Source organism: Protopterus annectens, chromosome 3.part0, assembly GCF_019279795.1.
Source record: "Protopterus annectens isolate FY-2018-M chromosome 3.part0, PAN1.0, whole genome shotgun sequence".
NCBI lineage: Eukaryota > Metazoa > Chordata > Ceratodontiformes > Protopteridae > Protopterus > Protopterus annectens.
Genome location: NC_056731.1, coordinates 259532343 through 259557342, shown reverse-complemented (window position 1 = coordinate 259557342; position 25000 = coordinate 259532343). Strand labels below are relative to the sequence as shown.

The 25000-nt window shown below is 38.0% G+C and overlaps 1 protein-coding gene across 1 annotated transcript in view; it reads right to left on the bottom strand.

The window, feature by feature from the left end:
* The window catches only part of AGR3 (anterior gradient 3, protein disulphide isomerase family member), a 234112-nt gene that overhangs the window by 18314 nt on the left and 190798 nt on the right, over positions 1 to 25000 (bottom strand). The window contains exon 7 of the mRNA XM_044064738.1: positions 4310 to 4393. Within this exon, the coding sequence (XP_043920673.1) occupies positions 4310 to 4393 (84 nt within the window). The remainder of the gene's footprint in view (positions 1 to 4309; positions 4394 to 25000) is intronic.

Sequence of the window (25000 nt, the reverse complement as noted above, 5' to 3'; positions counted from 1 at the left end):
TCAACCTCGCTGAGGACATGCAAACCCCATACAGAAGGCACTCCAGCCGTGAACCGAACAGGAGAACCTCTTGCTGTGAGGCAACAATGCTACCGCTGTACCACCGCATCTTCATACAAACAGGAATTGCATTATGAAGTGAGGGAAAAACAGGCTTATGGTATATTTAGAGAGAAAGTCAGAGAAGAAAATTAAATAGCAGTAGGGAAGCAAGTGAAAAAGGGAGAGTAAGGAGGCATAAGGAATGAAAAGATACTTGTTCAAATTTTGGGATATAGTTTATCCTATAGGTCATAAGTATGTAGTAGTTCATAACTAAGAGTGCAGTGCAGTGATTGTGTACAGAAACTATCGACGAATATTGATTCCATTAAATAACGATCATAAACTCTTTCCCATAGCTATGTATCTACATCTAATTCAAACTCTAATCTTAGTGAGTATCTGATTCCAAAGTGCAGATAACATTAATAATAGCTCAACCTAGTATTCAATGTACTCATTTGCAATTTTAAATTATTATGCCTTTACAAGACTTTGCTCTGATATAAACCTATATTGAAATATAATGAACACGAAACAATTCCAAAAAGGATCATCAGTCAGTTACGTAAATAATAAGTAAATTAGTAAAAAAATATTATTTTTTACTAAATTATATTGAAACATAAATGCAAGTAGGAATCATAAAAACCCTATGATCCACTATAAATTTACTTCTTAAATAATGATTATGTAAACTAAATAAATTTATAAACTTGTAATACTTACCATAGCTCATATGTTTTTTATATAACTGTTTTGTTAACCTTCTTTCCACACTTTCAGTACTTTCTAAGTTGCTTTTAATATAAAGACAAATGGCATTATTGTATTCTAAAGTTCATATAAATATAATATAATGCAATTAAATATCTACTATACAGAGTGTTAACATTTTTATCATAGCTCTCAGCTAATACATTGCTTTAGCTCTTATGTTTTCTGCAAGCTTTTTTTTTTAATTAGTTTGCTGCTACTCAAAATACCCATGTCTTTGTAAGCATCATGAAATTCAGTGATTTTTAATGTCACTTCTGAAAGGCAGATTTTTTTACAAATCTTACAACAAATACATGACTGTACATTTGTTTGAGCTAAATTCTAATCCAGTATTACCAGAACACTTACTAATATCCAACATATGTTTATTAATAATATTTATATCATTATTGTTAGTAAGCATAAAGCCAACTTTCAAATCACCTGCCTGCTTGCTAATCCAACAATGCTTATTTACTGGAAGCCTCGCAAATAAAATATTAAACAAAATAGGGACCAAGACTGAACCATGTGGCACATCTGCACTTTCAGGTAATAACTTAGAATTATTACCAAGAATTGTCACTGATTACAAGCCATTAGCCATCTGATAATATAGGGGCCTATATCAGCCTTGCCTAGAGCCCTATAGACTGGTAAATGAGTTAAGGAATTTAATGTATTCGTCATATCCAAGTATATGATTCCAGTTGATAAACTACAGTCCAAAAACAAGGAGACATGTTTACAGAACTCAGAAAGTCTAGTATTGGTTGATTTCCCTTTGTGAAAACTATGCTGATGAATATCACAATTCTAATTTGATATTTATATCAGTTATATGAATAATACATTCTTAAAACATTTACCAATAACAGAAGTTAATAAATATCAGGTGATAATTTGAAATTTATTTCACAGGCTTCATTTAAGTTCCTGAACTATCAGTTATTCAAGCACTGAAAAGACCAGCAAAAGTGATCAAATGTTTAAAGATTGCAAACTTCATTGCAAACTGCAGGTCTTTTTATGTGCAAGATATCTGCACAGTGAAGGCTGGGAGTTTGTCCTTTCCCTGGTGTAGTGCCATCTCAGATTTACTTCATATAAGTAGCAGGGAGTGAAGAGTGGCTTGGCCCCTTGCAAAAAAAAATGTTTCATTTTTTAAGTTGTGTGCAATTGGTGTAGTTTCAAACCTACTTATCTGACTACTTTATGCTCAGTGTTTTTTCATTCAAGGAGCTGTAGCAGATGCATATGTATGTTCATGTGAACACACAGAAACACATATGCACATGCAAAAACTGAAAGCACACATGCTCAGCAATGTCACAAAGAGATATACAAATAACTGAAACCAAACATACACAGAAAGCAAATATTTATCTATCCATATATACATACATATATATATATGGGTCTAGGTTAGAAGATATATATATATATATATATAGTATGCTGTGGTGACGAATTATAGTGGATGTAGAGTGGGAGTGAAAGGGTGCGTAGGATTAGTTATAGTTTAGGGGCGGTGGGTAGTGGTAGTGTGCGGTGGTATTTTTTAGGTTAGGGGGGGGGTTATTTAGGGTTAGGGTGGGGGCGGTTATGTAAAGTGATGTGTGGTGTTGTTGGGTTAGGGTTGGGTTAAGTGGAGGTTTAGGGTTAGAGCAGGTTAGCTGATGATGCGATAATGTGACTGACTTAAAGTAAGGGGTTTGGGTTAGGGTTGTACATAGTTGTGTGTGAGGTTTAATGTGGGTTTGTGAGGATTTTGGTGTGCTTGTGTTTTGTGTTAGTTGATTGTTGTTATTGTGGTATGTGGGTTACTTGTTTGTCGGGCATGTGGTTTATGGTTTGTCGATAATGTGGTGTCGATGTTTCTGTTGTCGGTGAAAGTGGCAGTCAATCTTATGACCTAGAACCATATATATATATACATATATATACATATATACATATAGGTCTACCTGATAATGCCGAAAGCTGGAAACGCAGATGACGAGAACACTGACACCGGAAGATCGACAATGGAGATGACCGACAGTTGAAAATCCCAACGCTGACCACACCGACATGTCAAACGAGCACTAGTGTGTAAGTATGCAGTAGTGACGGACGGCAGGGTTAGGGTGCAGGTAAGGTAAGTGTGTGATAGTGACGGACTTTAGGGTTAGAGTGTGAGTAAGGCAAGTGTGTGATAGTGACTGACTTTAGGGATAGGGGAGGATTAAGTGAGTTAGAGTTAGGGCGCGGGTCAGGTGAGTGTGCGATAGTGATAGACTTTAGGGTTAGGGGCGGGTTTATTGAGTTAGGGCTAGGGCCCGGGTTAGGTGAGTGTGTGATAGTGACGGACCTTAGGGTTAGGGTTTGGGTTAAGGTTAGTGCATAGATAGCTGTGTTTGTAAGCTTTAGTGTAGGTTTGTAAGGTTTTTGGTGTGCTTGTGTTGTGTGTGTGCTTTTTGGACAGGGGATTTGTCTTGTTTGTTACCTGTCGGGATTGTGGTTTGTTGGGCGTGTGAAGTTTTATGTTTTTGATCTTTCGGTTTTGTGGTGTCGGTGATTTCGTTGTCAGTGTTTTTGCATGTCGGTGTTTTCAGGTAGACCCATATATATATATATATATATATATATATATATATATATATATATATATATATATATATATATATATATTTTATTTACTACTATACTTTACTATTATAAAGTTGGCGTAGCATTGGACGTCTATGAACTATTCGAACTACAGATGTTCAAATAGTTCATATGTGGGCCAGCCATGTAATTGAACAGAATATTTGCGAATGGTCTGTGCATTCACAAATATAATGTTCGATTATGTACAGGGATCACGGTACAGTGTGGTAAGGGAAATACATCCCTTTCCTCACTGTAGTGAGATCTCGGAGTTGGAATATATAGTTGGGGGGTGTTGGGGGTGCAGCCCCCCCACAGGCTTGCCCCCCTGCATAAACAGGATGGTAGGTTTCCTAGTTAGGGAGTTACGGGAAGGGTGGGATTGCTGTTAAGTGCCAAAAATGTCGTGCTCAACATTTTCGGCATTAACAGCTGTTTTTTTTACATTAGGGCCATTAGGTGATGTGTACTTTTGGTGAAACACTTCGGTCATAAGTACCTGTTTTTTTTAACTTTCGAGATTTTAATAGTAAACCTATATATATATATATATATATATATATATATATATATATATATATATATGTGTGTGTGAGTGTGTGAGTGTGTGAGTGTGTGAGTGTGTGAGTGTGTGAGTGTGTGAGTGTGTGAGTGTGTGAGTGTGTGAGTGTGTGAGTGTGTGAGTGTGTATTTATATAAAATACAGATATACACTCCAGTTGTATTTTCACCCTGAAAAGAGATCTCATGTACAACGTCCACATTTGAAATACTGTTTCTTACTGTGCACAGCACTTTGCATTTTTGTGTAAATATTTAATTTAAAAAGAAAACATCAAATGAGCATTTCTGTACATTTGAAACAAATACTTACATAATGGCACATCTTGTGGTTCATAAGTATACAAACGGTTTGTGTATCTTCCAGTCACATCAGCTCTAATTGTCAAAGTAGGATCTGCAGTTTATGAAAAGAGGTTGTGAATTTCAGAAACCACTTAAATATAGTAGAAACATCTGTCTTGTCTAACAACATTTGAAAAAGATGAAATGTTTCTTCAAAAACTTTAAGCTACTACAATTAAAGAACATTTTCACTTCTTAAGTTGCAAAATGCCACATTAAAACTTGATATGACAATTCTGTAAGTTTTTTTAACAGTTTGACTTTGCATGCATTCCATAATAATGATTTCACTGGAGTTTTAACATTCTTTTTAATGGAGGGAAATAAAAAAAACTCACTCCACCTAGCTATTTCATATATTCAAATCTTCTTGTCTTTAATGCAGTTAGCAATAATCATAACTGCTTTATAGACCATCTTGTATCATATTTCTTAAAAATGTCTTGTCAGCTTTCAACAACCTATTAATATAGCTTTGGACTCTCGATAGAAAACTATTCATTTAATCAAACAATTTTCAGTAAAGTATTTAGCATCAGAGCCAATGTCCATAATGTTGCCTGCTGACACCTTCCACTTCACAGATAGGTTTGCCAGTAGCGGACATGCCACCACTTCCATGACCAGGACATGTTACTGTGTGGACAGAGATACCGTATAGGAGTTAGTAGATATGGTTCCCCTACAAACACATTGAATCAAGACGGACATGAGGACTTTGTTTCAGTAGACACAGAGGTTTTCACAGAGCTTCTTTCATCCAGCATGGGACATATTAGTAGTTGCACAGGTGTAGTAGTTACACAGGTGTCAGTCTTGCAGTTCCTTGATGTGATACGGCAGCATGTGGAAGAGTATGTTGCAAGTATTCTGTAACATATTTTTCCCTAAGGTCCTGGGAGCCACTGGCTGCATCCACATTGCCATTAGGTCCCTACCTACTATACATGATATCCAGTATATCAAGTGATGGCATTATATGCAGTGTGTTTATGGGTATCACAGAAGTGCCATGATTCCCACATCTGGCACAGGTGTATTGGGTAGAGTGACTTCCCACAGGGTTATTTAGTTGTAGTCACACACATTGCCAGCTACATAGGCGATCATATGTTGCTCACATTGATATAACGAGAATGCACTCATAATAGTGTCCACTGTTGTGTGTTGCAGGCAATGTAGGATATGCCTTGGAGCAGTGTTTGATGATTGGCGGAGATGGCATATGACACTTCACAGTTCCAGGCATAAAGTGTTATAGACCATCTCTTCAGTCTCTTGAAGGTTCCCTTACATTGCATATAGACTTCAGTTTTTTCTCCTCCCTCATCACCTTATATATACCATGAGCAATGGGGTCCAAATGGAGAGATGAAAAGTCAGCAAGCAAAGGAGAGTAGCAGTGCTGAAATTGAATTCAACTTTAAGTCTTGGTGGGTACCTTCATGAGGTGGACCCTGTTTTTACAAAATCTCACCAAGGCGACGCTGATATATAGACTGTATTTATATAGCATATATCATGGACAGAAGTAGGTTAAAAACTAAAAAAAGATAGCTGGGTACACACGACCCAGGATACTAAGTTGGGAGGGTGGTTTGCCTTACAAGCACAAGGTGCAGGGTTTGAGTCTCACAAGGGATAATTGGCTAGGCTTAAAATGGCTCGCAAGGGCAGTTAGCTTAGTGCTAACCTATAAACCTATGAAGCTATGAACCTATGATAAGGGAGGGTGGCCTAATGGTTAAGGTGTTTGCCTTACAAACACAAGGTGCAGGGTTTGAGTCTCACAAGGGATAACTGGCTAGGCTTAAAATGGCTCGCAAGGGCAGTTAGCTTAGTACTAACCTATGAACCTATGAACCTCTAAAAAAGTGCCCAATCCTAGTAGGCACACTGGTGCATGACTGGAAAAGATGACAGTGTTGAATTCTCAAAATATGGAAACATTCCTACAATGGGGCTAGGCCAGGTCCAGGGAGAGGATGGCCCCCCTTGTTGTAAAAGGAAGTAGAAGTCCACAAAAATCACAAAAACTGATAGGCCAAAGAAGAGCCATAAAGATGATAAAGTGAACTATTGAGAATAAGAAAAAATATGTATTGTTACTATTATGCAGAAAGCCCAGAATTTCCAAACAGAAGACATACAAAATGATTAAGAGAGAAATTAGTGGAAGGAAAAATACTTCCGTATGAAAAACTGTCAGAAGCTTCAAATGAAAATGAAAATTTGTGTTCATTGATAACAGGTTTGTGAAAAACAGTATACAGATCAAGAAACCTTGACCTGTTTGGAAAAAGAAGTCTGAGGCATCTAAGGAAGTCTGAAAATATAAACAACAAAACAAGAGATATTTGAAAAGTAAAAAAGAAATATGGACATGGGAAAAAAAGAGAGATTTGATATGGTACAATATTTATGCAAAGGAGAAAGCCAAATTAATCAATGTGAAGAAGGCAGCCCCAAAGATATTCGAAAAGAAATACAGGCAAAGGCATCCAGATATGGAAAATGTCACACTAAAAAATAACATCACAAAGATGGAATGTAGAAAAGACCAGTAAAGAAGTTGAAAAAATAGAAGCTGAAGTTATGGAGTGCCTATGAAGTGAAGGATTTGGTGTAGAAGGCCTAGCATAAGTTACTTCACAGCGCGATGGAGTGAATCCCCAAAGCAGGGAGAAACAGGAAGATCAACAGACATCTGAGGAAGAAATATGGACATGGGAAAGAAAATGAGATTTAATATGGTGTAATATTTATGTAAAGGAGAAAGCAAAACTAATTAAATGGAAAAAGAGCAGCACCAAATATACTTGGAGAAATACAGGCAAAGGAATCCAGACGTGGACAACTTTACAACACAAAAAATAAGAAGACAAAGAGGAAAAGCAGAAAAGGAGATTAGTAATGGAGAAGTTAAAGAAACAGAAATTGAGGTCATGCAGTACTTTCAAAGTGAAGTATTTAGTGTAGAAAACCTAATTCAGAAAGCACCACAACAGGATAGAGTAATGGATATCTAAATTAAGGGGAAATCAGTGGAACAGGAAGCAATTGGACAGGTGCCATATAAAGATAATTTGGAGACTTCTACAGGAAACCATTTTAAACATTTACTTGAAGCTAGACAGCAAAGGAAGGAACAGGAAACTGTGGAAACTCTAAGGCAGTCAATGTTGAGGAGTGACATACCAGTGAGTTCCCTTATGATAGAGCAAAGGATGGCACGAGATGAAGTTGAAGAGAATGTGCTACAGGAAGATAATACAGAATCTTTTATAGAATGCCCGCAAGAATTGGAAAACAAAGGACGTGCCCTTAGTTTGGAAGAAAATGACCTAAGAGAAGAGTTGCTTGATTTAGTAGACACAGACAGATATAGCAAGATCAATGAAAGAAATAGACTGCAAAAGGTGAATAAAACACAAAAAATCAGAAGTTTGATAAAAGAAATGAACACAGTAGTTAGGACTGTTCATAGAGACCCATGTGATATAACAGAAGTAAACAGGATATATTACTGTGCAGCTACATTAATAACTGACAAAGTTCTACCACAAGAACACAGGGTAGTGAGGAAAAGGAAGGGGAGAAATTGAAAACCATCATGGAAATATTGACCAGAGAAAACTATAAAGCAGTTAAGACAATGTGTCACTGTTAGAAGATTATAGAAGAGGGAATAGATCAACAAAAATACTAAGAAAAATAGATGTGATAAAAACAATGCACAGTATTAGAACAGACCAGGATCTCTATCGTGCACTATTGCAAATAACAAACTAAAAACTTCAGTACAGGTGGACAGACTTAGAAGATACAAAATAAATATAAAGGAAAAGCACAAAATAAGCAATTTATTGAAGATCCAAAAAGTTTTATAGAGAACTGGGAAATAAGGTAAAAGGAATTGAAAGACTATTAAAAAAATAAGAAAGATACATTTTGGAGGCGTATCTATGAAGACCCATAAGAGGAACAGGCAAGCAAAAACTGAAGGTAATGCTACTCAGTTGCTTGAAGTCTAAATCTCAAAATGCTCTCCCTTGAGGCACTCCTAAAAATGGAGAGCATCAATATCTGTGCAGTGACTGAGACCTGGTTCAAGGCTCCAGAGAGCACCCCTACATTAACAGGCTATAACTCATACTACACATTTCAGCCACCTAACCTGGACCGGAACACCAAAGGCGGTGGTGCGTACATATTTATTAAGGATATCCACACCTTCAGGCTAGTTGCTCAGCATAATGCATCCAAGGTTATCCAAGTGCAACTAACTCTGGGCAAAACTGCAATCCAAACTGTAGCTTGTTACAGATCCCCCATCATGCCCCAGGAATCTCACTCTTCTTTTCTTGATACACTGGAAAATATTAGGGTTCAACCAAACATCCTAATAATGGGAGATTTCAACTACCACACCATTAACTGGGAAAACTACTCGTGTACCAACTCCTTCACTCAACGCTTTCTGAAATTCATAAATTCCAATGCCCTGGATCAACTTATCCACACCCCCACCAGGGGCAACAATATCCTAGACCTAGTCATTACCAGCATGAGTGACCATTGTTCCAAACCTAAAGTCAACGCCTTGTTAGTCAGATCCGACCATAAGCTAATCAACCTAGATATACACATCCTGCCCCCCACCCCCCATTAAGGAAGCCACAGTAAAAAATGTATCCAAAGCCAGCTTCATGCTTCTTAAGACAGAAGTGGTGAACTTCATGACACCCATGCAGATGGACAAAACAGTTACGACTGCTGAATCCTACACAAATGTACTCTATAAGCACTTACACAAGTGCATGGATTGTGCTATCTCAAACAAAACCAAGACACTATCCTCCAAAAAAGGAAGCCAACCTGGTGGTCCCCTGTCATAAACAAACTCTACAACAGAAGGAAGAAAATGTTGCAAAAGAGAGTAAAGTCCCATGAGTGGAGGAGCTCCCTGGTCAACCTCAGTAAGAAGTTGAGATCCCTTATAAGATCCTCCAAAGCTAGCTACAAAAACAAAATCGCCACTGATTCTAAGAACAACCACAAAGCATTCTATAGCTATGTTAAGAATCTCAATGGCAACACCCAGATCTGCTCTGAGTTACAGCACAACAGCACAAAAAATACAGAACCAACTGATATTGCCAACCTCCTGGAAGATAGCTTCAGTGCTATCTTTAACCCCCTCTCACCCCTAAAGGGCCTATATCTATACAGGAAGAATGCAGAGTCCCTGTAATCACAGCTACGCAGGTAAAAGCTGCACTCTCTAAAGCCAAAAACACAGCATCCATGGGACTGGACAATATCCCAGGCTGCATTTTACATGACCTTCAGAACAAACTGGTTCCCCACCTAACCACCATGTTCAATCATAGCCTCACGTCAGGCTTTGTGCCCACTGAAGGATGCACAGCAACAGTTATCCCACTCCACAAAGGGGGAGCCACCACTGATCTCAGGAACTATCACCCTATTAGCCTGATAAGCATGGTCTGTAAGGCCATGGAACATATCATCATGGAACTCATAAACAAAGACATTGGTACACGCCAATCTCCGGACCCCACCCAGTTAGGGTTTGTGAAATATAGATCATGCCTCCTGAACCTGATCGACTTCTTTGAGGCAGTCACCAAAGCCGTAGATGAGGGTAAGGTGGTTCACACAACCTATCTTGACCTTGCCAAGGCTTTCAACACTATCCCCCATTCTGGAATTATAGTTAAACTCACTAAACTAGGTATAAATCCCTACATCACAAGATGAGTTGCCAACTGACTCACTGACAGAACCCACACTGTAAAATTTGCAGACTCCAAATCTGACTTCAAACCAGTGAAAAGTGTAGTACCACAGGTTTCAGTCCTGGGACCTCTGCTGTTTGGTATCTACTTCTCTGAAGAACAGGCTAACATAGAAGGCCTTTGGCTAACGAAGATCACAGATGACTGCAAACTAGGAGCCATAGTCAACTCCCTAAATGATGTGGACATCCTACAGAAGGCCTCACTGAGACAGATGCTTAATGCCAAAAAGTGCATTGTCATCCCCTTTGGTAAAAACTCTGCACCTATGAACTACCACATAGACGGCAGTCTACTTAACGCCAAATGTGTGATAAGAGACCTTGGGACCCAGGTGGACAGTAGTCTCTCCTTTGATAATCACACCACCACAGTAGTCAGGAAATACTTCTAAATTGCACACCTCATCACAATAGGGTTCTCATCCAAGAAAAAAGATGTCATTGTTTCTCGCTACTCGACACTCATTAAACCCATTACAGAGTACAATGCCCCTTTTGGAATGTACCTCACAAGACATCTGCAGCAGCTGGAAAGGCCAAAGAAGTACCTCACAAATAGGATTACTGGCCTCAAACAGATTCCCTACACTGACCGTCTCAAAAAACTCCAGCTTTACTCCTTAACATATCACCTACTCTGAGGTGATCTCTGCCTAACATATAAAGATATGTCAAACCCAGAGTTGCTGGACATGCTACACCTAAAGAAATCCCAATCCCTCTGAGCTACACGCTCTAGGGACCTAAACCTTGTCACCACAATAAACAAGACATGATGGAGGGATAGATTCCTGTCCCAGAGACTTCCATACTCTGGAACAAGCTACCCATCTATGTGAAGCAAAGTTCCTCATTAGTACTCTTCAAGAAAAATCTTGATGAGTGGATGGGAAATAAGAAATACACCCCGGTGATCACTTCTGTGGCTCTGCTTGACAGGGGCACAGGAAAATAACTTTCTTGGATGACATAAGCCAGAGGAACCTTGTTGGCTAGGCTTACTTAGGCCCTTGGGCCGATAGCCTAGTACCTACCTATGAACATAACAAAGATGCTAAATGGATAGAAGAAGTTAAAGAATGAATAAGAGGTTCAAAGGTACAGGATATGAAATGGGATGAAGTAGCCAGAGGGATGAAAGAACGTTAAGAAAAACCTCTGATTGGAAAACCCCAGGCCCAGATGCAGTACTGAATTTTTGGCTGAATGTATTAACATCTTTGCACGAAGATTTAGCCATGAGTAAGAACTATTTATATGCACACCCCAAACAGACACCAACCTGGTTAACAACATGAAAAACAATGCTCCTACTTAAGAGTGAACCTGCAAGCTACTTTAAAAATTATAGACCAATAGCTTGCCTTCCAACGACGTATAAACTATATACGGGAAGTGATGCTGACAGAGTCTATAGTCATTTAGAAGAAAACTCAATTATGGCAGTAGAACATAAGGGCAATAAAAGAAAGTCATATGGAACAAAGGATCATTTATTGTTAAATAAAGTCATAGTGGAGAACTGTAAAAAGGGGAAGAATCTAAGTATGTCATGTATTGACTACAAAAAAGCATTTGATAGTATCCCACATTCATGGATAAAAGAGTGCTTAAAAATGTATAAGATACACCCTACACTTATTGATTACATTACAGTGACTATGAAACAGTGGTTGACCACTTTGCAACTAAGCCACGATAAAGGACAAATTATTATCCCAGGGATAAAAATTCAAAGGAGGATATTCCAGGTTGACTCTCTGCTGCTATTCTGCCTTGCCATTAACCCATTAAACTGTCTACTTAAAAGTAGAGGCGATGGCTATAATTTGGCCCCTAGAAAACAACAAAGTGTAAAGACCTCTCTCACCTTCTCTTTGTTGATGATTTAAAACTGTATAGCTCATCAGATAAGGAACTGAAAGCACAACTGCAAGTTGTCAAAACTTTTTCAGATGATATAAGAATGTAATTTGGTTTTGATAAATGTGCAAAAGTAACCTTTAAAGCAGAAAAACTGCAACATCAGGAAAACATCAGTTTGGGACAAGAATTTGATATAAAAGAACTTGAGCAAGAAAGGGTGTATAACTATTTGGGAACTGATGAAGGATCAACAATAAAACACAAAGAAATGCGAACAAAACTTAGTAGGGAATACTTCAGAAGACTTAAATTAATCCTGAAAACAGCACTATCTGGGAACAAAAGCCAAGCTATAAACCAATTTGCTCTTCCAGTCTTAACTTACAGTTTTGGAGTAATTGACTGGCCCCAAAACATGTTGGATATATAAGATAGGAAAACAAGAAGGATGCTTCATGCTCACCAAATGATTTATAAAAATCAGTGCATACCAAGATTATATATTCCCATTCTGAAGGAGGGATGGGCCTCCTTGAAATTGATTATATGTACAGATCTGCAATTGTGGGACTCCACACATCTGCTGACCTCACAAGACCCAAACGTAGTGAAAGTTTTGAAACATGAAAAGAATAAATCTAAGATGATTTCTCTGCTTAATCTAGCAGAAGCTTATCGGCATCAAGCAGGAATGGAAATCAAACCAGAAGTAGATAAAAATCAGGTAGTAAGCGAATGTGCCAAAAAACAAAAGAAAGAATATAAGGTGAAGGATCAGATGAGAAGGCAAGAAATGTGGAAAAAGCATAAATATAATTGCAAGTAAAGAAAACTTCTGGAAGAACCTCATGTTGATCAGGAATGAACACAGGAATGGTTAAGGAGAGGTGAATTTAAACCAAAAGATGAAAGGTTAATATTGATGGCCCAAGATAGTGGGTTGCATATACGTTGATTTATAAAGTCCATTGAACATGTGGGAGAAACAGACAAATGTCGATTTTGTAAAACATACTAATGGCAGAAGGACTGTATACTGAAAGCATAATAATGTGGCAAGACTGTTGCACTGGGAATTGTGCTAACATTATAGTTTTGAAGTGGCAGAAAAACATTGGAAAAATGAGCCACAAAGCATCATAAAAATGAAGAAGTCTACATCACTTGGGATCATCCATCACCAACAGTTCAAAAGACAGATGCTAGAAAATCAGATATAGTGGTCCAAGAAAAGAAGACAAGAGTACCATTGATCATTGAAATTGCCACACCCAGTGACTGCAATGTGTTGTGTACAGATAGACACAAAGTCATAAAATATCAGGATCTGCAGGCAGAAACAAGAGCAATGTGGAAGAAAGATCAAATAGATGAATAGAAGGAAGACAGTGCCAATAGTAGTAGGAGCAATGGGTCTTATAAAAACAATTTACAACCGTATTTAAATATGTTACCAATACATGTAACTCCAAACAAACTGCAGAAGGAGTCATTACTGGGCACATTGCGGGTGCTGCAAAGAGCACTACTGGCTGACATCAAAGATTGAAACAATACTAATTTCATGAACTTTAATCGTACTTTGACTTAGGAATGGGGTCTATTCCCATCATGGTATTAGAAACTCAAAAGACTTGGAGAAATTTAAAAAATGAGCAACGTTTAACAATTGATAATAAAGCCTTGATGCCAATAAAAAATATGATTGGCAGAGCCCTTTCTTCTGCAAAAAATTCAATAATTTTTTCTTTTCTATTTCATGTTAATGAATGTTCCATCAAAAAACCTTTGATTTAGCTAAACATACACTGCTATTACAGCATCATAAAATATCAGCGTCTTGCTACGGGTTCATTTGCTGGTTTATAAGGCATCTCTCCAACAGACCATTCTGATACCTTTTCTCTAATTCTGTGTCTTCCACAATTGTGTTTCAAATTGGTGATACCCAAAGTTCAGTCTGATTTCATTCTTTATCTGCTTTTTCCCTATGCTTTCCCTGCTGATTATTATAAACTCAACATGGTGCTTTGCAACACATTATTATTATTTCTACTCGGGGTCTCCCTCACTAATTCTTTCCTGCAAACTCCAAATTCAAGAATAAAAATGAAATGTGTTTTTACTTTCTTTACTACAATTTAATTGTTTGTTCATCAGAAACAAAATTAATTACTTTTGGAATCCTCAATGGTCTCATTCCCTCTCCCACTCAAAATCAATAACCCACTTGGGCAGACAACCATTCCTGTTGTTTCCTACAAATACTAAGGCCTTCCCCTCAGTGTAGACTTGATTTTTTCATCTGAATGTTAACTTCTGTCACAGTAAAGTCTTTAACCATCTAAAAGATTTAAATAGAGTCAAATATTCTTCTTTGAAGTTAGTTCATGCATCAGCTCACTTACCCAGTTAACAAAGGCTAACTAAAATAAATCCCTTCTACATGCTCATTAACCTTTAAACAGACTATTCGTTGGTTATTCTCTAGTTGTGTTCACACTGCCTTCTACTTTTATAGGATCATAGGAGATTACTAGGCTATTGACCCAGAGATCATTTTAGGCCTAGCTGTTACATCCCAATGTTAATACCATAGAAATGCTAGCATAGCCGGCCTTAGGCGTAGGCCAACTAGGCAGCCGCTTAGGGCGCCGGTCTAGCAGGGGCACTTTTCCAGTATTTATTTGGTGTAGGTAGACCAGGATGGGGGCATCGGGTGGTGTGGTGGGGGGGGCACTGTGGAGCCCTTTTGCCTAGGGCACCAGTTGACCTAAGGCCACTCCTAAATGCTAGTCAATACCCAAGTTTGCATTTAGTGATGACTGCCCATGTCCAGGAGGGTTGTGGGCACTATCTCTGCTAAGAACTTATGGTGCCCCATCCACTTGTCCAGCTTCTTCTTGAACAGTGTCATAGAGGTGCTCTATTTCACATGAATTGGTTGCCTGTTTCAAAGACACGGCAGTCACTGGGAGACAAATCTGTTCTTCCAGCAAGTCGTATTAAAGTTGTAGGCCATGTTTAAGTCCCTGGAATAGGTAGCTATAGCCATGGTTGATTTAATGATATGCAGCAAGTTCATTAGGTATGGGTTTTGGATTGCTTTGTAGGCCAACCATAAGTCTCCTCTAAGAAGTCTATACAACATGGAGTATAGTGACAGGGACTTTAGTCGGTCTGTGTAAGGCACATGATGGAGCCCCTTGATCTTCTTTGCTAGAAACCTCTGAGGTCTCTCCAATTGCTCCAGGTGCTTAGTACGGTACATGCTGAACAGGGCATTATACTCAGTTATGGGCCAGATAAGTGCTGAGTATAGAGGGGTTATAACCTCTTTTGCTTTCTAGGTGATGCCTTTACTAATCAGGTGTGCTATATAGAAAGCTTTCCTTACTATAGTAGACACATGGTGGTCAAAGTTAAGGTTGCAATCAACTTGTGATCCCAGGTACCTTTCCACTTCGTGGGTCCTTAAAATATTGTTACTGATTTGATTGTGTGACGGGACATTGTGCTGAAGGAAGTGATGATGCATTTCTTTGCATTCAGTTTGAGACCATGACTAATACGCCAGTTGTTGGTCTGAGTGAGACCCTCATGGAGTATGCTGACGTAATTTGGGGATTCAAACACTGTACCTAGTCTGCAGTCATCTGCAGACTAGGTCAGCCACAACCCCTTAGTTTTGACCTGAACTTCTGAGAAGTATATACCAAACAGTAGGGGGCCCAGCACTGACCCCTGTCGCACCCCACTGGTAAAAGGTCTGCTGGTTGATGTGGAGTCACCCACTTTGATACTGTGTGTCCAGTTTGTGAGCCAGTTGGCAACGCTTCTTACAACAAAGGGGTTTATATTCATTTTGATAAGTTTATTGGTAATCCCTGAATGTGGGATTGTGTTGACAGCATTTGCCAAGTTAAGGTATGCTGTGTGCACAGATTTGCCCTTATCAATGGCCTTGGTCACATTTTTAAAGAAATCCAGCAGATTAGTAGGCAGAATCTGCCCTTGACAAAGCCAAATTGGGTGGATCCAGGGTTTGGAGGTCACCTATGTCTTTATTTATGAGATCCATAATGATACATTCCATGGCCTTACAGACAAGGCTGGTCAAACGTATGGGTTTTTAATTTCCTGGGTCTGTTGCTAGGCCTCCTTTAATAAATGTTGCTGTTCTCCATTCTGCAAGAACAAAGCCTGTGGTTAGGCTATGTTTGAAAATGGTACTTAGTGGTGATAGATCATGTTTAACCGTGTTTCAAAGACAGCCTGGGATGTTGTCTAGTCTCATAGAGGCTGTGTTTTTTGCCTTGGATAAGGGTTTGAGGACCTGCTCTTCAGATATGTAAGGTGGGGAGGGATGTTTGGGGGAAGGGTTGTGATAAGTTAGGAGAGGATAAGGTAGTGAAATTTTTGCCAAGGTCTGCTATCTCTGTGAGGTCAGTGTGTGTGTGATACCATTGGCCACTAGTTCTGCACATGATTGGGTCCAACCTTTTAAGCTATGTACATAGCTGTAAAAGGCCTTATGGTTATCCTTGGCTGTACTTGCTAAGTTTCTCTCAAAGGAGCCCTTGGAGGATTTGACAAGTCTTATTTACATGATGAGGCTAAGGATGGTGCTTTTCCATTGTTGGGGCTTTGCCTTTGTTTTCTTGGACAACAACTTTCATTTATTATATATTTGCTAGGACAAATAATCAGTCTGTCTATGAAAATTTAACAAAACAAGAAATTGCATCTTTTTGTCTTTGTTTCCCATTTTCCTTCTGCTGAAACATTTCAATTTTGTGGTAATGAAATTTTTTATTTAAATATGTTTATTATGAGCAATATGTTTTAGACTGATAATGTTAGGTTCAGAGTAGTAAAATTATTTTAGTTAGTTTTGCAATTGAATTGTACAGGTTATAAGTCACATTAAAGGTGGTAAAAGTGGTATCATTTTTTACATAAAGAAAGAACACACCAATTCAAACCAGAAGATTGGAGAGGATATCAAGTTGATAGTGCTGTCGGAAACCAGCTTAAGTTTCAAAGGTGATGCCAAATCCAAAAGTACATAAGCAAATGCCAGCAATTCTTACAATGTAGAAGCGTGGTGTGTAGTTGAAAAACGCTGAACCAAATAGCTTCCACAAAAAACTTTTAATCGACAAAAACAACAATGAAATCCAGTTAACCAAGCGCTTTCGCCTGGACTATTCCAGGCTTTTTCAAGGTTGGAAGCTGGTTTCCGACAGCACTATCAACTTGATATCCTCTCCAGTCTTCTGGTTTGAATTGGTGTGTTCTTTCTTTCTGTGAGTTCCTTGGATTTATTTGACGTTCTTTTTGTATCATTTTTTACATCACAAAAACCTGGAATTTTAACAGGTTTGTGTACGTTTTTTATATCCCCTGTATAATTAGGTCCATATGTTTTGTTTGAATGGTCTATAATTTGCCAGCACCTTTGGCCTTCTCTGTCCTTTTCCTGTTTTATACTTTGACATTCTATACCTGATTTTATCATGAATTCTTCTTTGTCCACAATGTCCACCCTTCAAGTGAACTACAACTTGTCTTCCATTTCTCTGTTGATAACTTAAAGTCTGCCTGGTTTATTTTATTTATTCTTTTGTTAAATGGGTAAGGTAACTAGGCAGAGATTCCTCATTAACTCCGTGTGATAATGTCTGTGTGTGACTCTGTGAAAACTTTAGTATCTAAAGTGGACATATAGGATACAGTTTCTAATGGAAACATTTTCCACATTCATGTTTAGCCAGTTTTTTAATAAACCACCTCCCAAAAGTTTTGCAAGTCTTGCTCATCTTATTTCGATGCACCCGATCATTACCATATATACTTTACACATCTCAATGTAGTCTGTTTCCTTTTAATTGCTTTAATCCCTCTGCAATGCATTACTATACTTGTGTTTTTACTTTCCAATATTATTGCCCCACCATGTAAGATTATGCTTAATGCTTTGCTTTTGTATCAGTCACAGAATCGGTGCTTAAAGTGTATTAATATTTCTAATACTTCTCAGTGCTGGTTTTATAGTTCTTCATAGTGCTGCTATCAAGCAATGAATTATCATGCAGGAAATAAGCTGTTGTACATCCTTTTTATGATTCTTTTTATTCAAATATAATTTTAATTTAACCATAAAATCATACAATGTGAGCAACTAAAATAAATATATACAATATATAGTAATGTAGAAGCTAAAAAATAACAATAAATATATACAATATATAGTAATGTAGAAACTAAAAAATATAACAATGCACCATCTGTAACAACAATAGCTCCACTGAGATGTAATAAATATGTTGTAAATGAAATACAGATACTCTTAAAATTAATGGTGAATAATAATGTTGGTGTTGAAAGTTATAGTAAAGAGTTTAGAACTAATGCCATAGCTTTAAGTGTAACATTTGGTTTAGGATTAAGTTTGAGAATTAGTTTGCAGGCCCTATAATATTTGATAGATATTTTAACAATTTCAGACAAATTTATAGAGATAATGGAGTTCCACTTTGTCATAATGTAAAATAGTATAGCAGAGAGAAAAATAAAGAGACATTTTAAATGTAATGTATAATTTTTTGCGGAGGTTGGTGTAAAACAACAGACTGCCAGGATAATAGTTGTAAGCCATGTATGGGTGCCTGAAATTTAGGCTGAGCAGATAACCAGAGCGTTTATTGTAGTTGCAGTTTCAAAAGATATATTCAGTAGACTGAATGCAGTAAAATTACTGGGAAAGAAATGAAGTGAGAGATTTTGGATGGGGTATGGTAAGCATAAGTATTTATCATGAATTGTGTATAGCAATTTATTTCTAATGGAATATGTTTCATATTGAGGGCTATGAAGTATTTTGGAAGAGCACTTATTTATTTCATTTTATTGACATTTGTTAACCGGCTTAGTCCAACTGAGCCAGGGGCTCATTTTCACTGGAGACCCAAGGAGAAAAACTCCAGAAAAGTAACAATCATTACAAAAGTTTCAAAATATAATCAACAGATACATAGCACAAGTCTACTACCAAGTAAAAGCGTTATAAATATTAAAGCAGACAGGGTATTATTTCAATGGAATACCATACATGAAGTACATTCTGAGAGTGTATTTAAACAAAGAGTCAACCATATAAGAAGGACATTCTAAGAGTGACAGAAATTATACAAAGAACCAATATATATATATTAAAATAAGAAGGGAAGAGTAGTGTGAATTTGTCTACACGTCTTTTGTAGATAAAGTTTTAATTTCCTTGTTTGAACAGGTACTTTTGTAGAGTGCTTCTTATATTGAGAGGAAGTGAGCTCCAAGCATGAGCTACAGATTATTTATAAAGGGGCTATCTCATATTTTTATTGGGTTTGTATATGTCAAGGAGGTGTTTGTTGGTAGTACAGAGGTGACAGTGGGGGTTATAGTAGGACACTAGACTAGAGATGGAGGGGCAGGAAGAGGGATCATTCAGGATAGAGAGCGTAATATCTCATTGAGGAAGAAGTAGTTTTGAGAATTCAGGGCATTGGAAGTGTCTTAAGGACAAAGTAGTGATGGATTTGTAATGGAGATTGGAGACAAATCTGGCTATTTTGTAATATGTTTGCTATAGTTGGGAGAGAAGTGATGTTTGAACATTAGTAAGGACAGGGCCAGCATATTAAAGACAAGGTAAAAGGAGTGACTGAGCTAAGGAAGGTTTGGAGGAGGGTGTAAGAAATTTTTTGTTGCGATACAGAAGAGCGAGTTTCTGGTGCATTTTTTTATACATTGCTGGATATGTATATCGAATTTTAGTGCATCATCAATGATGGTACAGGGTTCAGGTTTAATGATGGTGTTGTTGAGGATTTGATAGAGAAGGAGGGTTTGTGCTGTGCAAGTGGTTTACGGAAGAAGAGAAGGAGTTTAGTTTTTTTTTGGATTTAGTAATTTAGTGTGAGTTGATTATCAGAGAGCCAGGTTATAACAAAGGAGAAGGTATGTTGAGTCAGAGCTAGAAGTTCAGGAATGCTGTGGGCAGAGGTGATGAGAGTGGAGTCATTGACATAATATGGAAGTGTTGAAAGGCTAGTAGCAGAGTGATGTTTGTTAGCAAAAATATTGAACAGGAGGGGGCACAAAATATATCCTTGGGGAACACCAGTATTTACTGGGAGGAAAGGTGAGAGGACAGTTTGCCAGTGAATGGATTGTTGCCTGCAGGACAGATAGCTAGAAAACCAGTTAATAGAGGAGGTAGAGAGATGAATGTCAGAAAGTTTAGTTAGAAGTTTGGAATGACAGACAGTGTTAAACGCCTTAGAAAGATTGATGAATAGACAGGAGATGAGCAAGTTATTGTCATGGGCTTCAGTTACTGTTTGGGTGAAAGAGTAATGCAGTGGCTGTTCTATGGTGGGGTCTAAGGCCATGTTGGGTGGGAGTTAGATGATTGTTGTCAAGAAGGTGTGAGTATGGATGAACTTTTTCAGGATTTTGGATAGGGGGTACAGGATAGCAATGAGTCTAAAGTTAGAAGGAGAAGTAGAGTTTCCACTTTGTGCAGAGGGATTGTGAAAAAGGATCTCCATACATCTGGGACATGGGCTTCGGAAATGGAATGATTGATAAGTATAGAGACAGGGTAGACAACAGACTGTGCAGTGACTTTAAGAAAATAGAAGGGAAGTTGATCAGCAGAGCAAGGCTTAAGTTTATTTAGGAGAGATTTAATAATGGTAGTGGGAACTGGTTGGAAAGAGAATGTATTGAGGATAATTTTGTTGTGGGGTGATGAAGGGGTTGGGTCAAGTAATATTTGTGTAAGTTTTTGGATTGTTTCTATGAAATAGTTGTTAAGGAGAGTGACAGTTTCGGTAGCAGTGCTGTGTGGGAAGGGGTTGGGAGTAGAAGAGTTGCCAGAGTGAAGCAGGTTATTGATGGTAGTCCAAAATTTCTTTGGATTTTTATGTGGGCTACATTGGTTAGAGCAGAAAAAAGTTTTCTTATCTTTGTTGACTAGTTTTTAGTCATGTTTCTGAGCTCTTTGTATCTTTGAAGTAGGAGAGGGGATTTCTTTTTAACCCAGGCTTTCAGGCACCATCTCTTTTCTGCATAATGGAGAGGGTTTGTTTTACAAGCCAGGGGGCAAAGTTAGATTTAATTCTGATTTTTCTAGAAGGAGCAATTGAGTCGAGCATGTCAATGAAAATCTTACTGAAGGATTCTACAGCCTTATTGAGAGGGAGGCGATATAGGAAGGACCATTTAACACTAGATAGTTTGGAGTTAAATTTATCGGGGTCAAAGTTGGTAAGGTTATGACATAATATGCACGTATGGTCTTTGGGTGAATGTTGGGTGCATCTATGAAAATCGGTTGGAGAGTGGTTGCTTAAAGAATTATGAAGTATGCCAGGGTTATGATAATGGTTAGGATCCAGTCAAGGATAGGTCCAGATGTGAAGTTTTTGCTAGTTTGAGTAGGGTAGTTATAAGTTGGTGAAAACCATGAAGGTTAAGACTGTGAGTAGGGGATGAGGTGGACAGTTTAGACCAGTCTATGTTAACATCCCTGAGTATAATGGTTTCATAAGGGATCTATTGAGTGAAGCAGGAGAGAAAGTTCTCTAGGATAGGAATATTATCACCAGGAGGTGTATGTGTGTGTGTGTGTGTGTGTGTGTGTGTGTGTGTGTGTGTATATATATATATATATATATATATATATATATATATATATATATATATAGATATAGGTTTACCATTGAAATGCCGATCTGAATATGCGACGATATTGCGTGAAAGGCTTAGGCTTAAGAGTCACCGCCGGTCGAAAAAATATTATGCGAACAGCATCCTCGCCCCTGTGTGAGCCATGGTAGCATGGGTGTGGAGGTGTCTGTCTGTAATGTATAATATATATATATAATATATATATATATATATATACACACACATATATATTTCAATATATATATATATATATATATATATATATATATATATATATATGTATGTGTGTGTGTGTGTGTGTGTGTGTGTGTGTGTGTGTGTGTGTGTGTGTGTGTGTGTGTGTGTGTGTGTGTGTATATATATATATATATATATATATATATATATATATATATATAGAGAGAGAGAGAGAGAGAGAGAGAGAGATAGACTATGTCAAATCTTTTGTGAGGTTTTAAGGTGACAGTTTACAATAAGAATTTCTGCAGATGCAAAGCTAGGAACAGAGAAAGAAAGCAGGGAGAGGTTACATTGTTTGGAGCAGAGGATGGCAACCCCCCACCTCTCTTGTTGGTTCTGTCTCAGCAAAAGATGTTGTAGCCAGGAGGTACGATTTCTGTCTTAAGGATGTGAGGTTTAAGCCAGGTTTCTGATAGGGTTAGGATATGGGGAGAAGTGTTAGTAATCCATGAGTGAAGTTCTGTTATTTTATTTACAATGCTTTGAATATTTACATAGAAGATTTTTAGTGATATGGGTTTAGGAGTGTTGGTATGAAGAAGTAGGTGAGAGGGAGAGGTGTAAGTTGTGATTTTGTTAAAGGTAGAGACAGATGTTCCTGGAGTGGGGCGGATGTCCCCATTCAGGAGAAGCATGTCAAAGAAAGTGAGAAGATATGTGACTAGGTTCAACGTAGTAGGATGTCTTGATTTCAGACTAGTGGAGGGAGATGAATTTGGAAAAGTAGTAATTTTGAAGAGGTCAGAGGGTGAGATGGGAAAGATAGATGGAGAGATTTGTTGTGGGTGAGAGATAGTGAGTGTGTTGAAAAAGAAGGGGAGAGTAGATGAAGGTGATTGATAGCAGAGCTGTGCATGGTAAGAGGTTGTCAGTGAGAGGAAGAAAAGAAAGGTGACAGAAAGATAGAGAGGCCACATGTTGAGAGATAAGTAGAGGATGAAAAAGAGTGGGAATTGCAGAGGTGAACGGTAATGTGCACTAGTAAGGTGTAATGAGGAGAAGGTGGGATTATTTAAAAGATAAAAGATATGGGGAGAAGATAATGATAACTAAGGAGGTTAACGGGTGGGGCAGAGGTAGGTAATATGACTAGAGGGGAAGAGGGTGTGGTGGTGTGGTGGGAGAGAAAACAGCAGGGAGCAGTTGTTAATTGACTGAGGTGGCTGATTGGGTAAAGGGAAGGAAAGGGTGTGGCATGGAATGTATAAATGTAATGAAAGTGGGGATTGGTGGGAATGGGGGTAGGGTGGGGAAGTGGAGTGAGCCCAAGCAGAGTGGGTTGGCTATTGGAGGTAAGTGAGCAGTGCTTTGCTTGAAAATGAGGACAGAGAAGTAAATGTGGTCCAGTCATAGATAGAAAGAAGTATAAGTGGGAAAAGCAAGAGGTAATTTTACAAGCACACGGGTTGGTGAGCACTGTAATTATTAAGTAAGACTTATACTACTGTGTTTTATTCTGTAGGATACTACTTTCAGGTACACTGCAAATTTGGTTGATAGTAGTTGCGCTTGAAATACTCTAATACACTGCCTAAAAGAATAGTGAAGATGCCCTGAGTGTATCGTCACAAGGGAACTTTTTGATAATGATGCACCATGTTTGTCAGTAGGAATCAAATAAGTATCTTAAAATTTTATATTTATAAAGTTAAAGATGTGGATTTTGGTGAGAATAAAGTTTGTATCAGTTGGTGGTATTGGTTGATCTGATTGTTTATCAAAACTTAATTTTTGTTTCAAAATGTTGCAAATTATGTTAAGGGTAGAGAGGTAGCCTTTAGGAACATTTAGATGAGATAAAATGCCTGAGTGTGGATTATATTCATTGCCTATGACATCCTAAACTAGTCATTTTTTAATTATTTATTAAAATGCTAGGGTTATTGTGAACAGGTTGAAAAAAGGGTGTTAGTATTCTCTAGATGTAAGAGTTGTATTCATTTCTGCAAGTCATCTATGTGGCTTTTCAAGATTTCTGTCTATTTTAAAATTTCTTAGTATTTTGGGGATATAGAAAAAGGATAGTTTGATCAATACATTTGTATATCTTGATGTATTTATACCAAATAGTTAATCAAAATGGGTTCCATCGATTGTTATTAGGAGTGAAATGTATAGCTTTTAAGAGACACAAAGCTTTTATGAATAAAACATTTATATAAAAGTCTGGAAGGCTCATGCCTCTCTTGTTTTTTGAGCATGTAAATTTATTGTATGAGATTATTGTAGGGTAACAAATGAATTTAAGACCAGCTGCAGTGGTGCAGTGGTTAGCATTGCTGCCTCACAGCAAGAGGTTCTCCAGTTCGATCCTCAGCTGGGGTGCCTTCTGTGCGGAGTCTGCATGCGCTCCCTGTGGTTGCGTAGGTTTCGTCCGGGTGCTCCGGTTTCCTCCCATATCTCAAAGACATGCTGTAGGTGGATTGGACACTCTAAATTAGCCCTAGGCCTGAGTGTGTGTGTGCCTTCTGTGGAAGGTTGGGCGCCAGGCTGGCAACTCGACACTGTAAAACTTCTCTGCTAATCATGAGCAGACAGGTGATCCGCTGTGGTGATCCCTAACTGGGAAAATCCAAACGAAGAAGAAGGGCAACAGAAGAATTTAGCAATCTGAATGTGAATAAGATTAAACAGTTTTTTAGAGATTGGATGAACTGTAGATTTAAGGAAGAATAAAAATCTCAAATATATTAATTTTTATAATTTGCACATTTGAACAGTCAAGAAATCCTTCTATGTGGCACACCTCATCAATAAGGGCTTTTCATCCAGAAAAAAGGAGGTCATTGTCCCACTCATCCCTCATTAGACCCATTATAGAGTACAATGCCCCATTTGGTATGTACCTCACAAGACATCTGCAACAGCTGGAAAGGCCGCAGAAATAACTCACTAAAAGAATCATGGGCCTAAAGCAGATGCCCTATGCTGACCGTCTAAAAAACTCCAGCTATAATCTGTGGCATATCATCTACTCAGTGGCGATCT